The sequence below is a fragment of the Siphateles boraxobius genome, unplaced genomic scaffold, assembly GCF_051911475.1.
Source record: "Siphateles boraxobius isolate OS27281-9 unplaced genomic scaffold, OSU_SipBor_1 11, whole genome shotgun sequence".
Classification (NCBI taxonomy): Eukaryota; Metazoa; Chordata; class Actinopteri; order Cypriniformes; family Leuciscidae; genus Siphateles; species Siphateles boraxobius.
The window spans coordinates 11,902,673-11,921,219 of NW_027508711.1; the positions used below are offsets into that span (position 1 = coordinate 11,902,673).

The 18,547-nt window shown below is 42.6% G+C and overlaps 1 protein-coding gene across 1 annotated transcript in view; it reads left to right on the forward strand.

Annotated features, from left to right (window-relative positions):
* The window catches only part of grk6 (G protein-coupled receptor kinase 6), a 69,954-nt gene that overhangs the window by 37,701 nt on the left and 13,706 nt on the right, over positions 1 to 18,547 (forward strand). The window contains exons 3-10 of the mRNA XM_077196718.1: positions 7,725 to 7,837; positions 11,601 to 11,678; positions 11,911 to 12,011; positions 13,155 to 13,247; positions 13,782 to 13,845; positions 15,688 to 15,828; positions 16,373 to 16,563; positions 16,659 to 16,696. Coding sequence (XP_077052833.1) covers positions 7,725 to 7,837; positions 11,601 to 11,678; positions 11,911 to 12,011; positions 13,155 to 13,247; positions 13,782 to 13,845; positions 15,688 to 15,828; positions 16,373 to 16,563; positions 16,659 to 16,696 — 819 coding nt within the window. The remainder of the gene's footprint in view (positions 1 to 7,724; positions 7,838 to 11,600; positions 11,679 to 11,910; positions 12,012 to 13,154; positions 13,248 to 13,781; positions 13,846 to 15,687; positions 15,829 to 16,372; positions 16,564 to 16,658; positions 16,697 to 18,547) is intronic.

Consider the following 18,547-nt stretch of genomic DNA (forward strand, 5'->3'; position numbering starts at 1 on the left):
GCACCAGCACCTGATTTGGTAGGGCTGGGGATTTTTAATCATAAAATGACTATTGTTTACATTAATAAATGCAGTAATTATTAATATTACATGTATATTTCTTGGAAATACATTTAACAGTAAAGCACTGAGCTTCTGCTGAACAATAAGCAAGAACATGTAAAAACCACATTTTTATAGAGAAAAATGTATATGTGTTAAATCAATATTTTATCACATTAAAGATAACATTTAATTTTACATTTTGAAATAATTTCCATGTAAATAGGAAATCTAATGTAATGAACTGCCACAATACCATGATTACAGTTAGTGTTACTACATTAAATCCATGGTAAATGTTGGTGATTTATGGGCTGAAAAGCCTTTCATAACTCAAACGTTCATGGTACAATGTTTCTCCTGGTTTCCAGGTCAACTCTATTTGATCTGATATGTTTAATAATAGAGAATTCTGCACTGAATTTGAATGTTTCTCATTAGATCTTGCAGTAATGTTATTAATACTGCTGTGAATCCAAACACTTTGTCACCGGATCACCCAGCGCTGTGTAATAACGGTGTCACGTGATCGATATCGGTCCACGAGTAAAACTGTTGTGAGCTCGCGATGCACTGTCTAGTATAAACTGCGACAAGCTGACAAACTGTCCGCGCTGCGCAGCTCAAACAAGAAGCACGGTTTGATGTTTCTCATATGCAACAGAAATGCCAGCTTTTATCAGTTGGGTGTCTTTGGTGGTCGCACCAGTGCAAACTCTTAACAAAATGTAGTCACACCACTAAGAAAAAAGGTCGAAATCGCAGTCTGGAGCCCTGTACATTTTCAATTCAATTAATATTAAAGAAACAAGTATGCAAATAAAAAAACTGGTACAGGCACTTTGAGTCTCAGTGCTCAGCGCTCAATGATTTCTCAAATCCCATTCATTTTTGTACACTGTTGGGATTATACAGTTCATGAAAATATTAAAACGTTAAAAAATATATATTTTTATGTTTACTTTGTTTACGCTAAACAATTTTGGTACTGTGTTGGGTCACCACTTGATTTTCAAAACCTGTAAAACCTGTGTGTCAAGCAAAACATGCTGTTCCCTTTCAGTCGATAACGTCGGACGTAGTCGACGCGACTGAAATGGGATCACGCTAGGGAGCCTATCATCTTCGATTACTATTGAACGAGCCAATGGAATTTGGCGTGCGTGATTTGCATCACACACTCCGCCCCCGCGGCGCGGGTATAAATACGGAAGTGGATGCACGCACTAGTTGCCTTTCGCTTCGGAGCCGTTCGTCTTTGATGTCTCTGAAGAGTGCTGTTGTGTTCAACGAGCGAGTGTGTCGGTGTTCTTGCGGGAAGACCTCTCCAGTGTTGGTGTTCTACAGCGTGGTGCAGCGGTGATCGCGAGCTTCTCAGCTCTCAACTGCTGTTTTAACAGCATCAAATTTCTACTGTTTGTTTGTGTGTTGACGGTTGGTTAGAGGGCGAGAAGTGAGTGCTTCACTGTTAGTTGGAAGACTATTCAGTGTTTGCCGCGGTCATTCCCTGTGTGCTCCGGCACTGGTGACGGTCCCATTTCCTAAAAGAGCAACACGGGTGTGAGTGCGTCTTTTTCAAGATGCCATTCCATCCGTGCGTTTCTGGGTGCGGTCTGGCACTATCCCCTTCTGACGGTCACGAAAGTTGTGTCGCATGTTTGGGCTTACAGCATGCTGAGGCAGCTTTCGTGGATGAGACATGTTCTCACTGCGGGAACATGTCCATCTCGGTGTTGAGATCTAGACTCGCCTTCGTTAAAAGCGTTGGCGCAGTCCCCACCTCTGGGCCCCGCCCCTGTTCTTCCTCTGGGTTACCTTCCCAGAGGAGGACTGGGGTGCCGTCCAAGCTGGGTGATCTGAGGATCACAGTGAGGGGTAATCCGCCCGGCCACGCCCCGTGGGTCCCTCACTCCTCTTTCACACCGCAACCGGTGGAGCTCCCCATTGATCCCGCTGGTCCCTCTGTAATGGACGGGCCAGCCGTGTCATTTGGGGCCCCTCCAGGGGATACGTTGTCAATCGCAGCATCGGAGGGGGAGCTGAACTCTGGAGATGATGACTCGGCTGCACTGCCTCCCTCCGGGAGACCAGTGTTGCCCGAGCCAGATCCAGAGATGTCAGCTATGCTGAAAAAGGCCGCCGAGGCGGTAGGGCTCGTGTGGAACCCTCCACCGTGTCCCGAGCCGTCTCGGTTGGATGATTGGTATATCGGGCCGGGCCGTACTGGTTCTCAGTCCGCCGCCCCGGTTCCTTTCTTTCCTGAAGTGCATGAGGAGCTTACGAGGGCATGGATGGCACCTTTCTCTGCCAGAAACCGCCTGAGTAGCTCCTCCCCTCTCAGTACCCTTGATGGGGGAGCGGTGAAGGGTTACGAGGCTATCCCTCCGGTGGAGCGGGCCGTTGCGATGCAGTTATGCCCAACGGCGGCCGCTTCCTGGAGAGGTGATCCTCGTCACCCCTCTAAAGCCTGTAAGTTCTCGTCCGCTCTTACGGGCAAGGCTTACAAAGCTTGTGGGCAAGCCGCTTCCTCCTTGCATGCCATGGCGTTGCTCCAGGTCCACCAGGCCCAGGCACTCATGAACATGCACGAGGGTAGTTCGGACCCTGAGCTCATGGGTGAGCTCCGCACTGCAACTGACCTCGCCCTCCGGGCGGCGAAGGTTGCAGCTCGCGCGGTGGGTTCGGCGATGTCCACACTAGTGGTCCAGGAGCGCCATCTCTGGCTCAACCTGGCCGATATGAGAGATGCGGACAAGGTTCGGTTCCTGGACTCTCCCATTTCCCAGGTTGGGTTATTCGGCGACGCTGTGGAGAACTTTGCCCAACAGTTCTCTACAGCTCAGAAGCAGACGGAGGCCATCCGGCACATCCTGCCTCGGAGGGACGCTGCTGCCTTCACCCGCCCCCCGAGGTCAGATCCTCCGCCTGCTCGTCGCCGAGGGCGTCCGCCTGCAGCCGCCTCAGCTCCCGCCGAACCACCGCAGCAGCCTTCACCCAGGTTCCGGCGCGGAGCCGGCCGCGGAAGGGGCGCCCAGCCCGCTCCAGGCGCTGCCAAGCCAGGTGGTAAGTTCCAGCGCAAAAGAAAACGCTGAACCTGGACGGGCTCTCAGGGATGGAGGAGTTGCTTGTGGAGTGGTCGCCGATCCACTCCCTCTGGCTGGTTGGAGGGCCGGCTGGAGTTTTTTGTTATGTGTGTGTCTGTTCCGCCGCTGGCCCCTATAAAAACGGGGTCAGCGGTACCCACATATTCAGAAAAAGAGCAATTTTTCTATTCCTGAGTCCCAAGTGGGCCAGTATGGCGGATGTGACCCTGTATAATAGCCTTACATCCCCCAGCTTCCCTTGGTCGCCAACAGGCAGCTTGGGGCGTTCGAGGACCCGGTCATCCGCCTTCTCACGTCCCCTGCCGCTGGTGGAGACAGGTAAGTGTTGCACTGCACACTAACACCACTGTCTCTACTTTGCTGCCCCACCTCAGGCTCGGCGACCCCGCTCAGGTCAGTGATAGTAACATCACATTAGGTGTTGAGCAGACGTGCTCCTGAAAATTCAGTGATATTCTTCACACCAAGTGTTGAGCAGTGCTCCTGACTTGTGCGTGCTTATCTCATCCTGCTGGCGAAGGATTTGATATAGCCGCTCCTCCAGCCGGTACGAAGGCCAGTTGTAAACTCGTTCTTCGTGCTACTAGGTGGTGGGTTGTGACCATCTTGGCCCAAGATTGGTCTGCAGCTTTGGCCTGAAGGACACGTGGTGTCCTTCCCCTCGAGTGCTCCAGAGCCCGTTGGGTCTTCAGGTCAACTGGAAGAGAGCTCGCCCACGGGCTGAGTATCTCTGTTTCAGTTTTGGAGAGGTACTCGATCCAACACGTCTCTCCAGTGAGAATGTGTTCAGCCGGTGTTGAAGTGAGAAAGGGTCCCACTGAAAAGATTCAGAGGCTCCTGGGGTATACGATAGCGACAGCCTAAGTTGGCTTCCTCCGTATGTGACCGCTTCAGCGCTAGCCTTACGATCGAGTCCCGAGGTGACCAAGGGCGTGTTTTAACGGGGGCCTGGGCGACCCCCGACTACACGGGCATTCGTGCCTCGAGTTGTTAGACATTGCGGGTGTCACAAACTCTCCCGTCACCTCCTCCTTGGAGTCAGACGCTTCTGAGGGCGCCTTGTTCCACCCCTCCCGCTTACTCAATCGTGCCGCCATCGAGCCTCACGACAGTTATAGCCAGGGCAAGTGGAGACTCCATCCCCTGGGTCCGCTGGGTCTTGACCATTCCGGGGCCGCTCAATTGCCCCCCCGGTTTTATTTTTCCGCCAGTGTTTGAGTAAACCGAGCGGACTACCCTTGGACAAACACGGGGTCCCAGCTGTCCCAGGGGCCCGCAGAATACGTTTAACCCCAGTGAGCCTTCTAAGAAGTGACGGCGACTCAGGGTCGCCTTGCGCTGCTCAGGTCAGTGAGATCATCACACTTCATGTTGAGCAGAGTTGCTCCTGAAACTCAGTGAAGTTCATCGCACTCAGGTGTTGAGCAGCAATGCCCCTGTAGCTCAGTGAGTCCATCACAGGTAGCGCAGTGAATTCATCACACGCAGTGCTGAGCAGAAATGCTCCTGGTGCTCAGTGAAGTTCCTCGCACTCAAGTGTTGAGCAGTAATGCTCCTGAAGCTCAGTGAGTTTATCACACTCAGGTGTTGAGCAGTAATGCTCCTGAAGCTCAGTGAACTTGTCACACTCAAGTGCTGAGCAGAAATGCTCCTGTCGTTCAGTGAAATTCTTCGCACTCAAGTGTTGAGCAGAAATGCTCCTGAAGCTCAGTGAGGGAATGCTCCTGAAGTTCAGTGAACTTGTCACACTCAAGTGCTGAGCAGAAATGCTCCTGTCGCTCAGTGAGGTTCTTCGTGCTCAAGTGTTGAGCAGAAATGCTCCTGAAGCTCGGTGAGTTTATCACACTCAGGTGTTGAGCAGGAATGCTCCTGAAGCTCAGTGAACTTGTCACACCCAAGTGCTGAGCAGAAAATGCTCCTGAAGCCCAGTGATCTTCACATGTTGTGTTGAGCAATGCTCCTGTCTTTTGCGCCCGTCACTTGCACCTACGTGCCATGTCAGGAGAGGAACAGGTCTTCATAGTTGCCCCTTATTGGCCCAACTAGACCTGGTTCCCTTCAACAGCCTTCCTGACTTCCCCTGGAAACTCTTTCGGGGACGGGGCACGATGGCACACGTGTTCTTCCCCCGGAGATTCCGGGCGGTCTTACATCTGAACGCGGAGGTTCAGGTGGCTATCACAAGACATGTGATAGTTACCATCACTTCTGCGAGCACCCCCTAGAATTGGGTAGCGTGCTTACGCCTTTAGAAGTGGAACCTAGTCGTTGAGTGCGTCTTCTCTCCTGAGGAGATCCTGAAAGCTTTCGATCACTTCAGTGCTCTCTTTCCTGCAAAATGGGTTGCAGTAGGCTGTTTTCCTAAATCACCCTCAAAATGATATTGCCTCGGTGTTTAAACGACGCTCATCGTGTTGCAGAAGTATGCAGAAGCACGTTCTGGTCGTCAGGTTCCTGAGGAGCAAGGTCTTGTAAATCCTTGTGTCCCTCTTTATCCTCTTGGGCCTTGTCCCTGGTGCGACTGCACTGCAGAGACCGCCCCTGAGCCACTGCAGGTAGTGAGTTAAAAATTCTGTTATATCAGTTCTCCTGCTCGCGTGGTCTCTACTAGAGGGTAGGGACTTGCTCGCTTTCGGTCAACGTATTGTGCCTGGAGTCTGGGCCGGCTAACTCTCACAGGCTGAGACCCCGGCTCGGATTGTGCCCAAGGTTCCTACCTCTCCCGTAATAGGAGCAGGTGGTGAGCCTGCAAGCGCTGCCCTGGAGGAGGCAGATCCAGCCCTGGCTTCTCTGTCCGTTTGCTTGGACGTGTACAGAATGCAAGTCATAGACCTCAGACCAGCTCTTCAAATATCTGTTGGAATTCAGCAGAGAGGGAAGGCTGTTTCCATGCAAAGTTGCACTTAGTGCTTGCCTTCATTTCGGCAAAGATCCGAGATGCAACATGTCCACTTAGGTGTTGAGCTCCTCTATGATGAGTGTAAAGGGCTCCGCCTGGGCGTTGACGATATACTTTGCTAAACAGATTCTAGAGTTGGGGGCTGGACGACACCTGGTTGAACCGCTGCTTCCCGTGGGCTCCCTTCTCATGAAGCCAGTTTCACCGTGAGCCCGGTTCAAGTGTCGGCTTGCTGCGCCATTCCCCTCCTATGGACTGGATACGTGCGCCTTTTTACTCCAGTTGAGTTCCCTTAAAATTGAACCCTGTTGAGTTCCTCCACACCCCTCCGACGTCGGATGTGCGGAACGTCTGGTGTTAGGCCTACCACTCGTAAGCAGTGTGGAACCTGTGTTAGGCTGGGTCCATATGTTGCGGTCCCTTCGGTGACCCCATATGTGTATTCTTCCACGATACGGCTCCCTGCGGTGAGCCCGTGTCTTCCCTCGGCAGAGTCTCTCTGCCGTCACTGTCCGGTGTGTCTCCCCCCGTCTTAGGCTGGAGCCACCCCAGTGACATTCCATATGTTAGACTGCCCGGTTTCCGCCCAGTTCATATGTGTATTCTCCACATTACCTCCCTCTGGGTTGGATGTGGCTTCCGCAGCGTCCCTTCCTTCCAACGTACGGGGAACGCTTTCCCAGTGGTCCTGTAGGAACAGCAGTGACTTCCCTGGCCTAAGCCCTGTCCTTCCCCGCCTTAAGTTTGCGGGGGCATCAGGAGGCTTTGGTTTAGGCACTGGAAGGTGGCAGCGTTAGTGGCGTGTTCAATGGTTGATCCCATTTCAGTCGCGTCGACTACGTCCGACGTTATCGACTGAAAGGGAACGTCCTGGTTGCGTATGCAACCCACCGTTCCCTGAAGGAGGGAACGGAGGACGTAGTCCCCTTGCCACTACCGCTGGACCACCGCTGACCCCGGGTTACTCTCGGCTCCTCAGCGAAAAGCAACTAGTGCGTGCATCCACTTCCGTATTTATACCCGCGCCGCGGGGGCGGAGTGTGTGATGCAAATCACGCACGCCAAATTCCATTGGCTCGTTCAATAGTAATCGAAGATGATAGGCTCCCTAGCGTGATCCCATTTCAGTCGCGTCGACTACGTCCGACGTTCCCTCCTTCAGGGAACGGTGGGTTGCATACGCAACCAGGACGTTCTAGATATCCGTATCGGCCATTTCAAAACCCGGTCGACCACTACTCTGGATGCAAGTACTGTGCATTTTCTCCGAATATGGCTTAAACGCAACAGCTTTACCAATCCTGGGGTGTGCCTTTGATATTTTGAAGATGGTGTCGATGTTATTATCCATTTTGTTGTGGTCAACTAATGGTTCCGTCTCTTCAGTTTCCTTTCCAAAGCGAAAAGAAGAGAGGAAAGTGCTATTGATTTTTATTGTATTCATTGATTGTCCCAAATGATATTTACTCATTCTCTCTCTCTCTCTCTCTCTCTCTCTCTCTCTCTCTCTCTCTCTCTCTCTCTCTCTCTCTCTCTCTCTCTCTCTCTCTCTCTCTCTCTCTCTCTCTCTCTCTCTCTCTCTCTCTCTCTCTCTCTCTCTCTCTCTCTCTGTGTGTGTGCTTAACCCCACCTTTTCAAAGCCCTTAGTCACTGTGTTTCGTGTTGGTCTCTTTTCACAGAGAAAGACTACAACAGCCTTTGTGAGAGGCAACCAATCGGCTGCTTTCTATTCCGTCAGTTCTGTGATACCAGGCCGGAGTTGAGGCGCTGTGTCAAATTCTTGGATGCTGTGGTGAGAAGCAGACCCGCTAATTATTCTTCACTTCATAGACAAAACATGTTTGTTTCTTCCCCTTTCATCTGCAAACCAACCTGACTTGCGTACAGTGAAATGCACAGTTATGGAGCAACTACAGGAATAACTTTTGTCCTTATCTTTCCCTTACCCTGACCCATAGTATACTGTGAGGTCAGTGTGGTGTTTAGGTACATCTATGTAAAATTTTAAAACTTGCTATGATTGCCATACTATGGAAAGAGCCTTTAAGGTCCGTTACACCAAGGATGAAAACTATAAAGTTTTATTAATCACTCTATAAGAATATGGAAGTCCACACCACAGCAAAACAATAACGACACAGAGCAACAATATCATTGGAATCACTCTCAGAACTAAGTTTTTCCAGATAATCGAAGATAAAAAACATGCATAAATATATGAGTAATTCGCACAAAAAATAGACCTGCCCGAAAATTCACAAAATCTTCGTAAACTTCAGATTTAATAGTTCAAATTTTATATGTTAATGAATTCCAATAATTCGTGAATACGGCGCACGTTCACGCTTACTTACAATTAGCATAATTTTCGGCCATGCATTACAACTACATTATTTTTTTGTAGTGTGATGTTGTGGGATATTTGGACTACCTTCCCAGGTTTGCCTCCAGTATATTGAAACAAAATGCAAAAGAGACTAATTGGCCATATGCCTAAAATAGTTATTCAATTAAAAAAATGCAAGTTTGCTGACAAATTCTACTTGTGCTAGAATAATAAAAAGTGAAAAAGACTATCCAGCTTTTTTTAGTCATTTTTTATAATGGAATTTTTGTCACTATTAACTAATTAATTTTGTTATTATATGAAATTATTAGCTAAAAGATGACATACTACATATTGCAAACTAATGCTAACATACAAGACTTTATTGTAGTGTTAATTTAAAAAATGAGAGACCAATTAAATATTAATACCTGATAAAGTTGTAGTTAGTGTATGCTTTTCCCTGTGAGCATTTTGTTTTTGCATAGTAAAATAAAAACTGTAGGTGTATTTTGCCTGTATCTTGCCATTAATTATAGTCATTCGACATTACAATATAATTGACAGCTATCAACTTCAACATTTATTAGTCTTTAAATATAACAACTTTTTAAATTAAGTGAACTTAAATCAATCTTCACATAAACCCATTATAATAAATATCAATTCTGTACATTGAGTGATTTTCTCTTTTTCTTTTGTTTTCTTTGATTAACATTAATGACAGACATCAGCAGGTTTTTTAGGCTGCTGTCACTTTAAGACCTGACGCGCGTGACGCGGAACGCATTTTCTCACAAATCTTTACATTCTTTTAAAACTTCATTTAACTCGTTTAATACTGTGCTTGTGAGGATATTCAACAAAATGGTTATGTTATAATTATATAACATAATAATTATGTTATAATTTTGTGGGGGGGTTTACATTCAAGTGCTGTCTGAAGGGGTTTTCTGTGTGCACTAGTCGTGTGTGTCGTTGTGCTTGAATGGTGTAAAAGCATTTACATGAATAAGACCGTGGTCATATAATGTTACGCTAGCCAAAGGAAAACGGATGCTGCGTTAATTTCGTTAAATATTTTTTACGTGTTAAACTGAAAAAAATAGTCGCATTAACATGTTCATTTTGACAGCCCTACTGGACTTTTAATATGATTACATCATGCAGCATGTGCACACAATAAACAGAACGTTATCGACCATTGATGTGAACGCTAATATAATATTGTTATAGTTCTCGTTATGTGTGTGAATGAGACTGATGTTAAAGTTGTTAGTTTAGCACCCTGCTAACACCAGACTTTTGCTTTGTCTGGACAGTACTCTACTTGTCCTGCCAATATTTTCAACTGCCCAAACTCAAAGAAATTATAACTTCTACAATTTTTTATGTTATAATTGTATATTTATATTCATTAAATACATTTTTAATATTAATAATAATAAAAAAGGAATTTAAATATAGTTTATTATACATTTTTCACACCTTTTTCACCAAATATTTAGTTTTCTATAACAAGAAAATTTGTAGTAATATCTGTACATTTTTATTATTATGATTAAAAAATTCATAAACACTTTTACGAAATAATGTCATACTTGGTAAAACTGATTGTGATTTTCAAAACATTGTAACCGAGGCTGCTGTCACAAACTATTATTGCAATTGTGACAAAACTATGTTAGACAGTGGCAGTTAAATTTACCAAGCTGTCAAAATTAAAAAGTTGACAAGAATTTGCAACCACATTTCACAGGAAACCAAATGTCAAAGTTTGCATGGCGTTAAAAGCATTTACATAGTCAACAAATGTACGGTATAGTGCTGGCCCAATAAAGAAAGTGAAATTTTCTTTCAGTTGTACTCTTTCACAGATCATCGTCTTTAAGTTACTGCTTATGTATAGCTTTTCAGTTCCATCAATTATGAGCTTCCTTTTTTTGTTAGCATGCAGCCTTATAAGGCAGCTACCTGTAGATACCAGTAAATAGCATGGTAGCACATAAAAATTTGGAACAGAGCCCACGTCTTTTGAATTAGCGCTATATAAATGTAACAAATTATTATTATTATCAATTACAGTGATTGTAGATTAATTTCAATACTAATACAGTTCATAAAAGCATCTCCATAGCCTGCTTCTTTTCCTCCACCCCTTTCCTGAACAGGAATGCAGGGGTCACATTTGCACCACTGCCTCTAACCTGAGTGAATGCCCACCAGCAAGTTTAGCCTGCATTTCTTTTCCATGTCCATAACTTAGATGTTATAGTAGGAGCAAGCAGGCTTGCAACTTAAGACTTAAGATCCGTTGTTATAAAGCTTGACGCACTGGGCTTGGAGATAAAATTACATGGAAACAGAGAGTACCAGACCTTCCACTAAGCATTTAAAACTACTGATTTGAGATCAGTTCTGCCATCCAAAATCCTGCGTTATAGGGCAAATCTTCTCTTTGTGAATATTTTGATGTGACATACTGTTTGAGATATGGAATGCAGACATTCACTAAGCTTCAACGTAAACGCAAAATGCTAGGGTGTTGTGGGTGTTTGGCAGGGCATTGGTATGATTGCTAGAGTGGTTGCTTGCTGGTGCGAATCAAAAAATGGTCCCCTTCAATATTTGCATGTTTCTTAGAGACTGAGGCCTCAGTAAGTTGCATGTAGGAAATTATCAAGACAAGTAAATGATTGGGATGCATATACAGAAGATTACGCTGCAATGTAATCTTTGTGATATAGTATTTGTCATGATGATTTTAGATAAAATCCTCAGAAATAACTGTATTTTACAGCTTTTCTTAGGTTTACAAATTTAAAATGTACAATATTGGCTCTTTTGTTTTGTTTTTTGGGGTTTTGTCTTTGTTCTTTTCTGGGGGGGGGGGGGGGGTTGTGTTTTATTTGGGGTTTTGTGTTGTGTTTTGTCTTTGTTTTATTGTGTTTTTTGTTTTGTTTGGGGTTTTTGTTTTGTGTTGTTTTGCCTTGGGTTTTGTTTAGTTTGTTGCTGTGTTTTGGATTTTGTTTTGTTTTTTGTTGAGTTTTCTCTTGGGATTTGTTTTGTTTTCAAATCCATGCCTCTGTGAATTTAAAAATTGAAACGGAACTGAAATTGAACCTGTATTGAGTTATGATAATGCAAAATCATAAGTGTATAAATAATGAAGAATGTAGATATCAAAAAATATTACATGTTATATGCTAATGTTTCTCCATAATTTCAGGTGGAGTATGAAGTAACGCCAGATGAGAAGAGGAAGGAATGTGGACAGGAACTCCTAGACACATACCTCAACCCAAAGGTATCGAGAAGAGTAGCACAGGGAACACCTAAATCAGTCTCTTATATTAGTATGTGCTCCAAATATATTCATTTAATGTATGGCGTTTATCATGAGTTCAATGTGTTTTTCAGTTGATTTTATTGACAAGTTTCGCAGTGAATTTTCCCGTTGTTTATTGTATAATTCATGAGCATGTATGCGTTCTTTAGTGCTAAAGGATAGTTTCACGTACTGATTGTTCCATTTGCAGTCAGAGGACCACATCCCTGAGGTAACAGAGGAGATGGTGACTAAGTGTGCAGAACGCTTGCAACAGGAGGCATGTAAAGAGCTCTTCGTGGAGTGTACCAAGTGAGTCTTTTAGACAGGAAACACTCTGATTATCCCATTAGATAGCACTGGTAGATGCAACTACACTGACACTGTCTGACAAACACAAGGCATCTGAGCAACACATTTCTGAGTGAAATGAAATTCTGCACATTTCATTGCAAATTAATTAAAGTGTATCTTGGCCGATTTTCAACCGTTTTGTATTGTTACAATGTCGGCAGTATATGTAAATGAACAATGTTTACTCGTTCTCTGTTACCTGGACCAGAAATTCATGTTTATTTGTCATCAAAAGTCCACCGGATCACGTGCTTTGCTTTATCCGGCAGACTTTTGAAAGCTCCAGGGCTTTTAAGAAAACTAAAGATTACTTTCCTAAAGATTTACTTTAGATACTTCCGCATTTCTGTATTCCTTCCCACAGACAGGTGGATCGACAGAGGGTTATTAACAGAACAGAACATTGTTGCGTACTATGTCTACTCTTTAAACAGCATTATGGTAAAAAATGGCAACAGCTTTCTTACCTGTACGCAACAGCGTTTTGCTTCAGGGTTTCGGCCGGAACTGACAGAACAGCTGTTTCTTTTAGTTTTTCCCCTCCGTGTTCGTGGTTAGCCAGTTTGAAATGTTGACTACAAACACTTGAGGTTTTTCCGATTTTCCGCCACAGCCTTCTCTCCGCATTTACGATTCTGTGCAGCCTTCATCACTTCCTACAACTCGCTGGATCCTTCACTGGAAACCTAAAATAACCCTCTCCTGCTAAATGTTTACTCTTGAATTCTTGCACGCTGGAACAATACAAGTAGTTGACAACATTATGATTAAAAGTTTGCTAAGAAGTATTTCCTACTAAAGCAAGGGAGTATTTGACTCTGGTAAGCGTATCCAAAGCACGCCCAGAGCATTATGGGTGTTGAAGTCCTACCTATTTGGTAAAAGTGAAGACGAGCCTTTTTTCTCTGTTTTCTCTAGTCAGGTAGCACTAATAAAAAAAAATAAAAAAAACGCCTTTCTGCTTTATAGGCAGCCAAGTTTTATTGAAAGTCTGTTTTGCCAGCGGTAAAGTACCCCTTTAATGAAAACAGGATGCGTGATTGGAAGCCTGTTTTTTCACTGTGCAGTCTGGTAACTTTTTCTCTCAATGTTCTCTTGTAGACTGATCCATGACTACCTGAGCGTGGCCCCCTTCGCAGACTACCTCGATAGTATGTACTACAGTCGCTTCTTACAGTGGAAATGGCTTGAGAGGTATAATCAGCACGTTTTGAATGTTTATTATTTGTGAACTCAGTCATTTTCAGTAGTTCGGATGTTAAATGTGATCAATTATATATAGCTAAGAAGTTTTTCTTCACCGCCAAGTAGAGTCTAATTATTCCTTTGGGTGCTATGATTTATTTATGAAGCTAAGCTTATACAAACCAGATGTGAACTCTGAACTTGCTATTTATTTACTTTTAGTCATAAAAATGTCCTCTGACTGAAAGTCTAAGCCAGGTCTGGACAGTTCCCATCAAGACATTTTACAGAGAAGAATATGATATGCTAGAACAAATACTGTCATGTACACTTTAAAAGGCCTGGTACACTAGCCATCTATTGCATACAAAAAAAAACCCTTAATTAGGTTAAAGTCATGTGTTTTAACATTGTCTCTTGAGATATAAGCTTCTTGTAAAGGCAACAGGACTGTAAAAGTATGTTATAATTAAATTAGACTGGGTCATGTTCGTTCTTCTGAAATGTAACTTTTGTTTTTATTCTCTTCCTTTCCTTTGACAGACAGCCAGTCACAAAAAACACATTCCGTCAGTATAGGGTTTTGGGAAAGGGAGGCTTTGGTGAGGTGAGTCTGAAATTTTGCTCTGTTTATTGCAGAAACATGTCAGGGTGTTATTAGTTATTATCTGAAATGCCATTAAATCAAACGCTATCCGTCCATTTCAAGGTTCATAAGGCTAATATCCTATTTTTGTTACAGTATCAGACATAAATCCTTCATACATACTGCCAGTCAATGTTGGCAGATATAGAGAAAGCAAGTCTCCAATTCTGATTTCCAGATATACCTGATATCTAATCACATTGAGTATTTTTATTGCCCTCCGCTGCCCTGTGGAAGGTTCTTTTGGATGAATCCCTATGAGGAACGTCAGTCATATTTGACGGAATGAAAAAAAAGCTATTTTTGGCATTGTGACATTAGTTTTATTTATTGAAATATTTTTCATCATGGTAGTAAATGTTGTATTGACTTAATGTTTTTTTAAATATGGTACTTTTTTATCATTGAGTTATCATTGAAATTATCATTGAAAATATTGACAATTGCTGCAAAAACTTTAAGAAAGTTAACATTTTAAGGGAAAAAACTGCTTAAAGGGACATTGTGTAGGAATTTCTCCCATCTAGCGGTGAAATTGTATTTTGCATTCAAACGAATTGTGCTCTCCAGCGCCTCGCTTTTTCAAATGCGTGTTGCATCTACGGTAGCTGTTATGTACCAAAAAGCTATGACAGGATGTCTTCTAATAGCACTTCGTCGAGTTTTCCTTCGGGTGAACAGGTTTGTTATTTCAAAACAAACTGCAACTTGATTGTACTTGTTTCAGTATGAATAATAACAGTGCAATGCAGCCTTTTAAACTTGCCGGGGCCATGAAGTGCCTCTCACTGCTCTGCTCCTCTGTTTCTGCTGCTTTCAGTCACGTGACGCTGGCTCTGAACGAAAACACGTTGTGGAAACGCATTGGTCTAGTACTTTTTGACCCTCTCTGCTATTATAGTTTTTCAAGATGGCGGAACGACATGGAAGCCTCCGTGGACCTACCCGTCACATGTATATAAAGATAATTTCTTTATAGAAATTCTTCGTTTACGAGGATAAGTCAGATAATTGGCTGAGGTATTTGTACACCATTGAGGACATATTTATGAATAAAAATATTGATTTTAGATAATAAAATACCTAAAAAACTATACATTCTCCCTTTAAATTACCCTGTAAAGCCTTACATATGAAATAATAGTCAGAAAAATCTCTTTTCTTTTTATTGAACAGTTTATTGAACCTTTAGACAAAATATTCAAAAAAGCACACAAAAATTTCAATTTGGAGCAATTGCTGATATTTATATGATATGTTAGACATGATTTTGACATGATTTTTCTAAAAATGATGTATAATCAGGTAAACCGAAGTTGCTTTAGTCTAATAAGTGTTAATCTTGAAATATTACTAATGATGGAAAAGGTGTTCTTCTGTTTACTTTGCAAAAATCCATTAACATTTCTCAGCAAAAAGACACGTGTACCACGACCTGAAGGGGGCGTTGTTAGAATTATTCTAACACCTTGCTAAAAATCTGTTTTTTCAGCAAAGTTTTGATCATGTTGATAATTTAGAGGCCTGATAAATTTGCATATCAAACAGAATACAGTACATTCATTTGAGATTCACCCTCTTTAAGGCAAACCAAAAACAATTACCAAACTGATCAAAGATCACTTTATGTAACATCTACCCCTCTATCCCCCAAAATAGCATGAAAGATCTCTCTGTATACCGGTTAGAACAAACTGGCTTATTGTGTTGCTCTTAAACCTCATCATTAACGTAATGCGCATAAAAGAGAGAGTTACTAATAAATGGGCCTCTCACTGTTTTGTTTTGTTTTTCGCCCCCAAGGTCTGTGCATGCCAGGTGCGGGCCACAGGGAAGATGTACGCCTGCAAAAAGCTGGAGAAGAAACGCATCAAAAAGAGGAAAGGAGAGTCCATGGCCCTGAACGAGAAGCAGATTCTGGAGAAAGTCAACAGTCGATTTGTTGTAAGCATCTGTAGTGCTTGTTTTGCCCGCTTAAATGCGTCACATTCTTCCACCTCCTCTGTTAACCACGTTTTCCACAAAATAAAACATAGTCACTGTAGTTCCAATTTCTGTTTACTCACAGAGTAACTCACAGTATTAGCTCACAGATGCCCTGCTTTCTGTGGGTGATCTGATAACTCAGATCACGTCTGAGTTATCATCCTGAATTTTGAGATCTGATGTCGAAAAATTTTAGTCTCTATTTAATGTTTACATTCAGATTCCTACATTTTATTAAACAACAGAAACAGGAAAAAAATATTGCTACAACGTCTGATGATAACCCCTAGTTTAATGAAATGATAACTTTGTATTTGGGGTTTGTGTATCCAAAAGCCTGACCTCGAGCACGCTATTTTGAGCTGTTTTGTTTGGCTATTATTCTCAGGATTTTCTCGTAATTTCTTCCTACGTTTTTAGATGCTTTCCCACGCGGGCTGTATCAAACATGGGAATTGTGTTTTGTAAATGAAACGATGAACCTTTCTGTTTTCCCATGGAGGTGAGTCTGGCGTACGCGTACGAGACGAAAGACGCCCTGTGTTTGGTGCTCACGCTGATGAACGGAGGGGACCTGAAGTTTCATATCTACCACATGGGAGACGCAGGTTTTGATGAGAAGAGAGCTGTGTTTTATGCTGCTGAGATCTGCTGCGGGTTAGAGGACCTCCATCGGGAGAGGATAGTGTACAGGTGAAAAGATTCAGAGTGAATTTTGGTTTACAGGGGACTGTTTGCAAAAAATCTATATTTTGATTGACCTGCTTTCTTTGTTCATCTTCTATCAGGGATTTGAAGCCAGAAAATATACTATTGGATGATCATGGTAAGTTGGCGACTGATGTTTTCTTTGTGATTGCTAAGCTAATTCAGCGGTTAATGCTATGGTAATTAGTTTGACAATGGTAAAACAAAATTCTCGAAGAAAAGGAATGCCACATGGAACATCATATTCTGAGCTGTAGTACTTATGTTTGTCACAAGAGGGTGTACAGTGTATAATATTGTTTTTGTGCCAATATCAGGGAATCTAAAAAAATGTTTTTCCAGCCCTAAAAAACTCATGGAAATAAAAAAAATCTATTATATTATATACATTAAATATATTTTGATTAATCGCGACTAATTTCATCTATCATAAAAGTTTTTGTTTACATAATATACAGTATGTGTGTGTGTATATATTATTATTATTATTATTATTATGTTTATATATATGTATATATGTGTGTGTTTCTGTGTGTGTGTATATATATATATATATATATATATATATATACGTGTGTGTGTATAAATATGTATGAATGTCTGTGTATATAGTGTGTGTATATATATGTATATTTATATATATATATATATATATATATATACTGTATATATATATATATAATACACACATACAGACATATATAATATATATATTTAAATATCATTTTATATCTATATATATATATATATATATAAACTTTTATGATAGATGCGATTAATCGATTCGACAGCTCTAATGATATAAAATGAGCCAAAACACTATGACCACCTGCCTAATATGCTGTTGGTCCTCCGCGTGCTGATAAAACAGCGCTGCTGTTCATTGGCTACACACACTCGAGGCACCGACAACTGCAAGAGACCTAAAGGTGTCCTGTGGTATCCGGCCTTCAAGTCCTGTAGGTTTCGAGGTGGAGCCACCATGGTTCAAACTTGTTTGTCCAGCACATTCAGATCATCAGATCAATTGAATTGAGATCTGGGGAATTTGGAGAGGGGCAACATCATTTTCCTCTAACCATTCCTGAACAATGTGTGCAGTGTGGTTGGTGCTTTATCCTGCTGAAAAACCACTTCCACCAGAGAACACTATTGTCCTGAAGGGGTGTACCTGGTCTGCAACATGTTTATGTTGGTGGCACGTGTCAAATTGATGTCCACATGAATGATAGGACCTAGTGTTTCCCAGCAGAATATTTGCCCAGAGCATCTCACTCCCTCAGCCGTCTTCGTCGTCGTCCCACTGTACATCCTGGTGCCTTTTAGTTACCCAGGTAAACGGTACATACAACATGACAGCCTGAATGCTGTCATCAGATCTGGACAAAATTCAGACCAATCTGAATTTTGACTTGTGATGCAGCCTGAATCATAATGACACTGTTTTTGTTTGTTGGCAAGAGGAGATCTCTGCCTGGTCTCTTCCAATGTTTTTTTTTTTCTTTTCTCCATTCTGTCACTCACACACACACTCCAGATCTGATGAAGGACCTGTGCCTGTACATGACGCCAACGCAGTCCTGAAGTGTCCACTAGTCTCTCCCCTGTGAAGACCTCCTTCCCTTCCATTTACAGATAAAACGTTGTCGAAATAATTCCGGTTCACATGGCTATGAGGGAGCGATAAATAATTCTGTATTATACATTTTTAAGGCCAGACAAGTAATTTGTTGAGGTCGATTTGTAAAGAAAGACTACACGCCTGTGCACATTTATTTTCAAACGCGCATACCTATAGACTAAACAAGTAATACGCATGTGCACGCTGTTAGGATTTTTACAGGTTTCTGTTTTTAAAGCTTGCGCAGAGATAAAAAAAAAAAAAAATATATATATATATATATATATATATATATATATACATATTTTAAGGGTTTTCTGTTAGAACGGTTTCGTGTTAGCGGCCCAT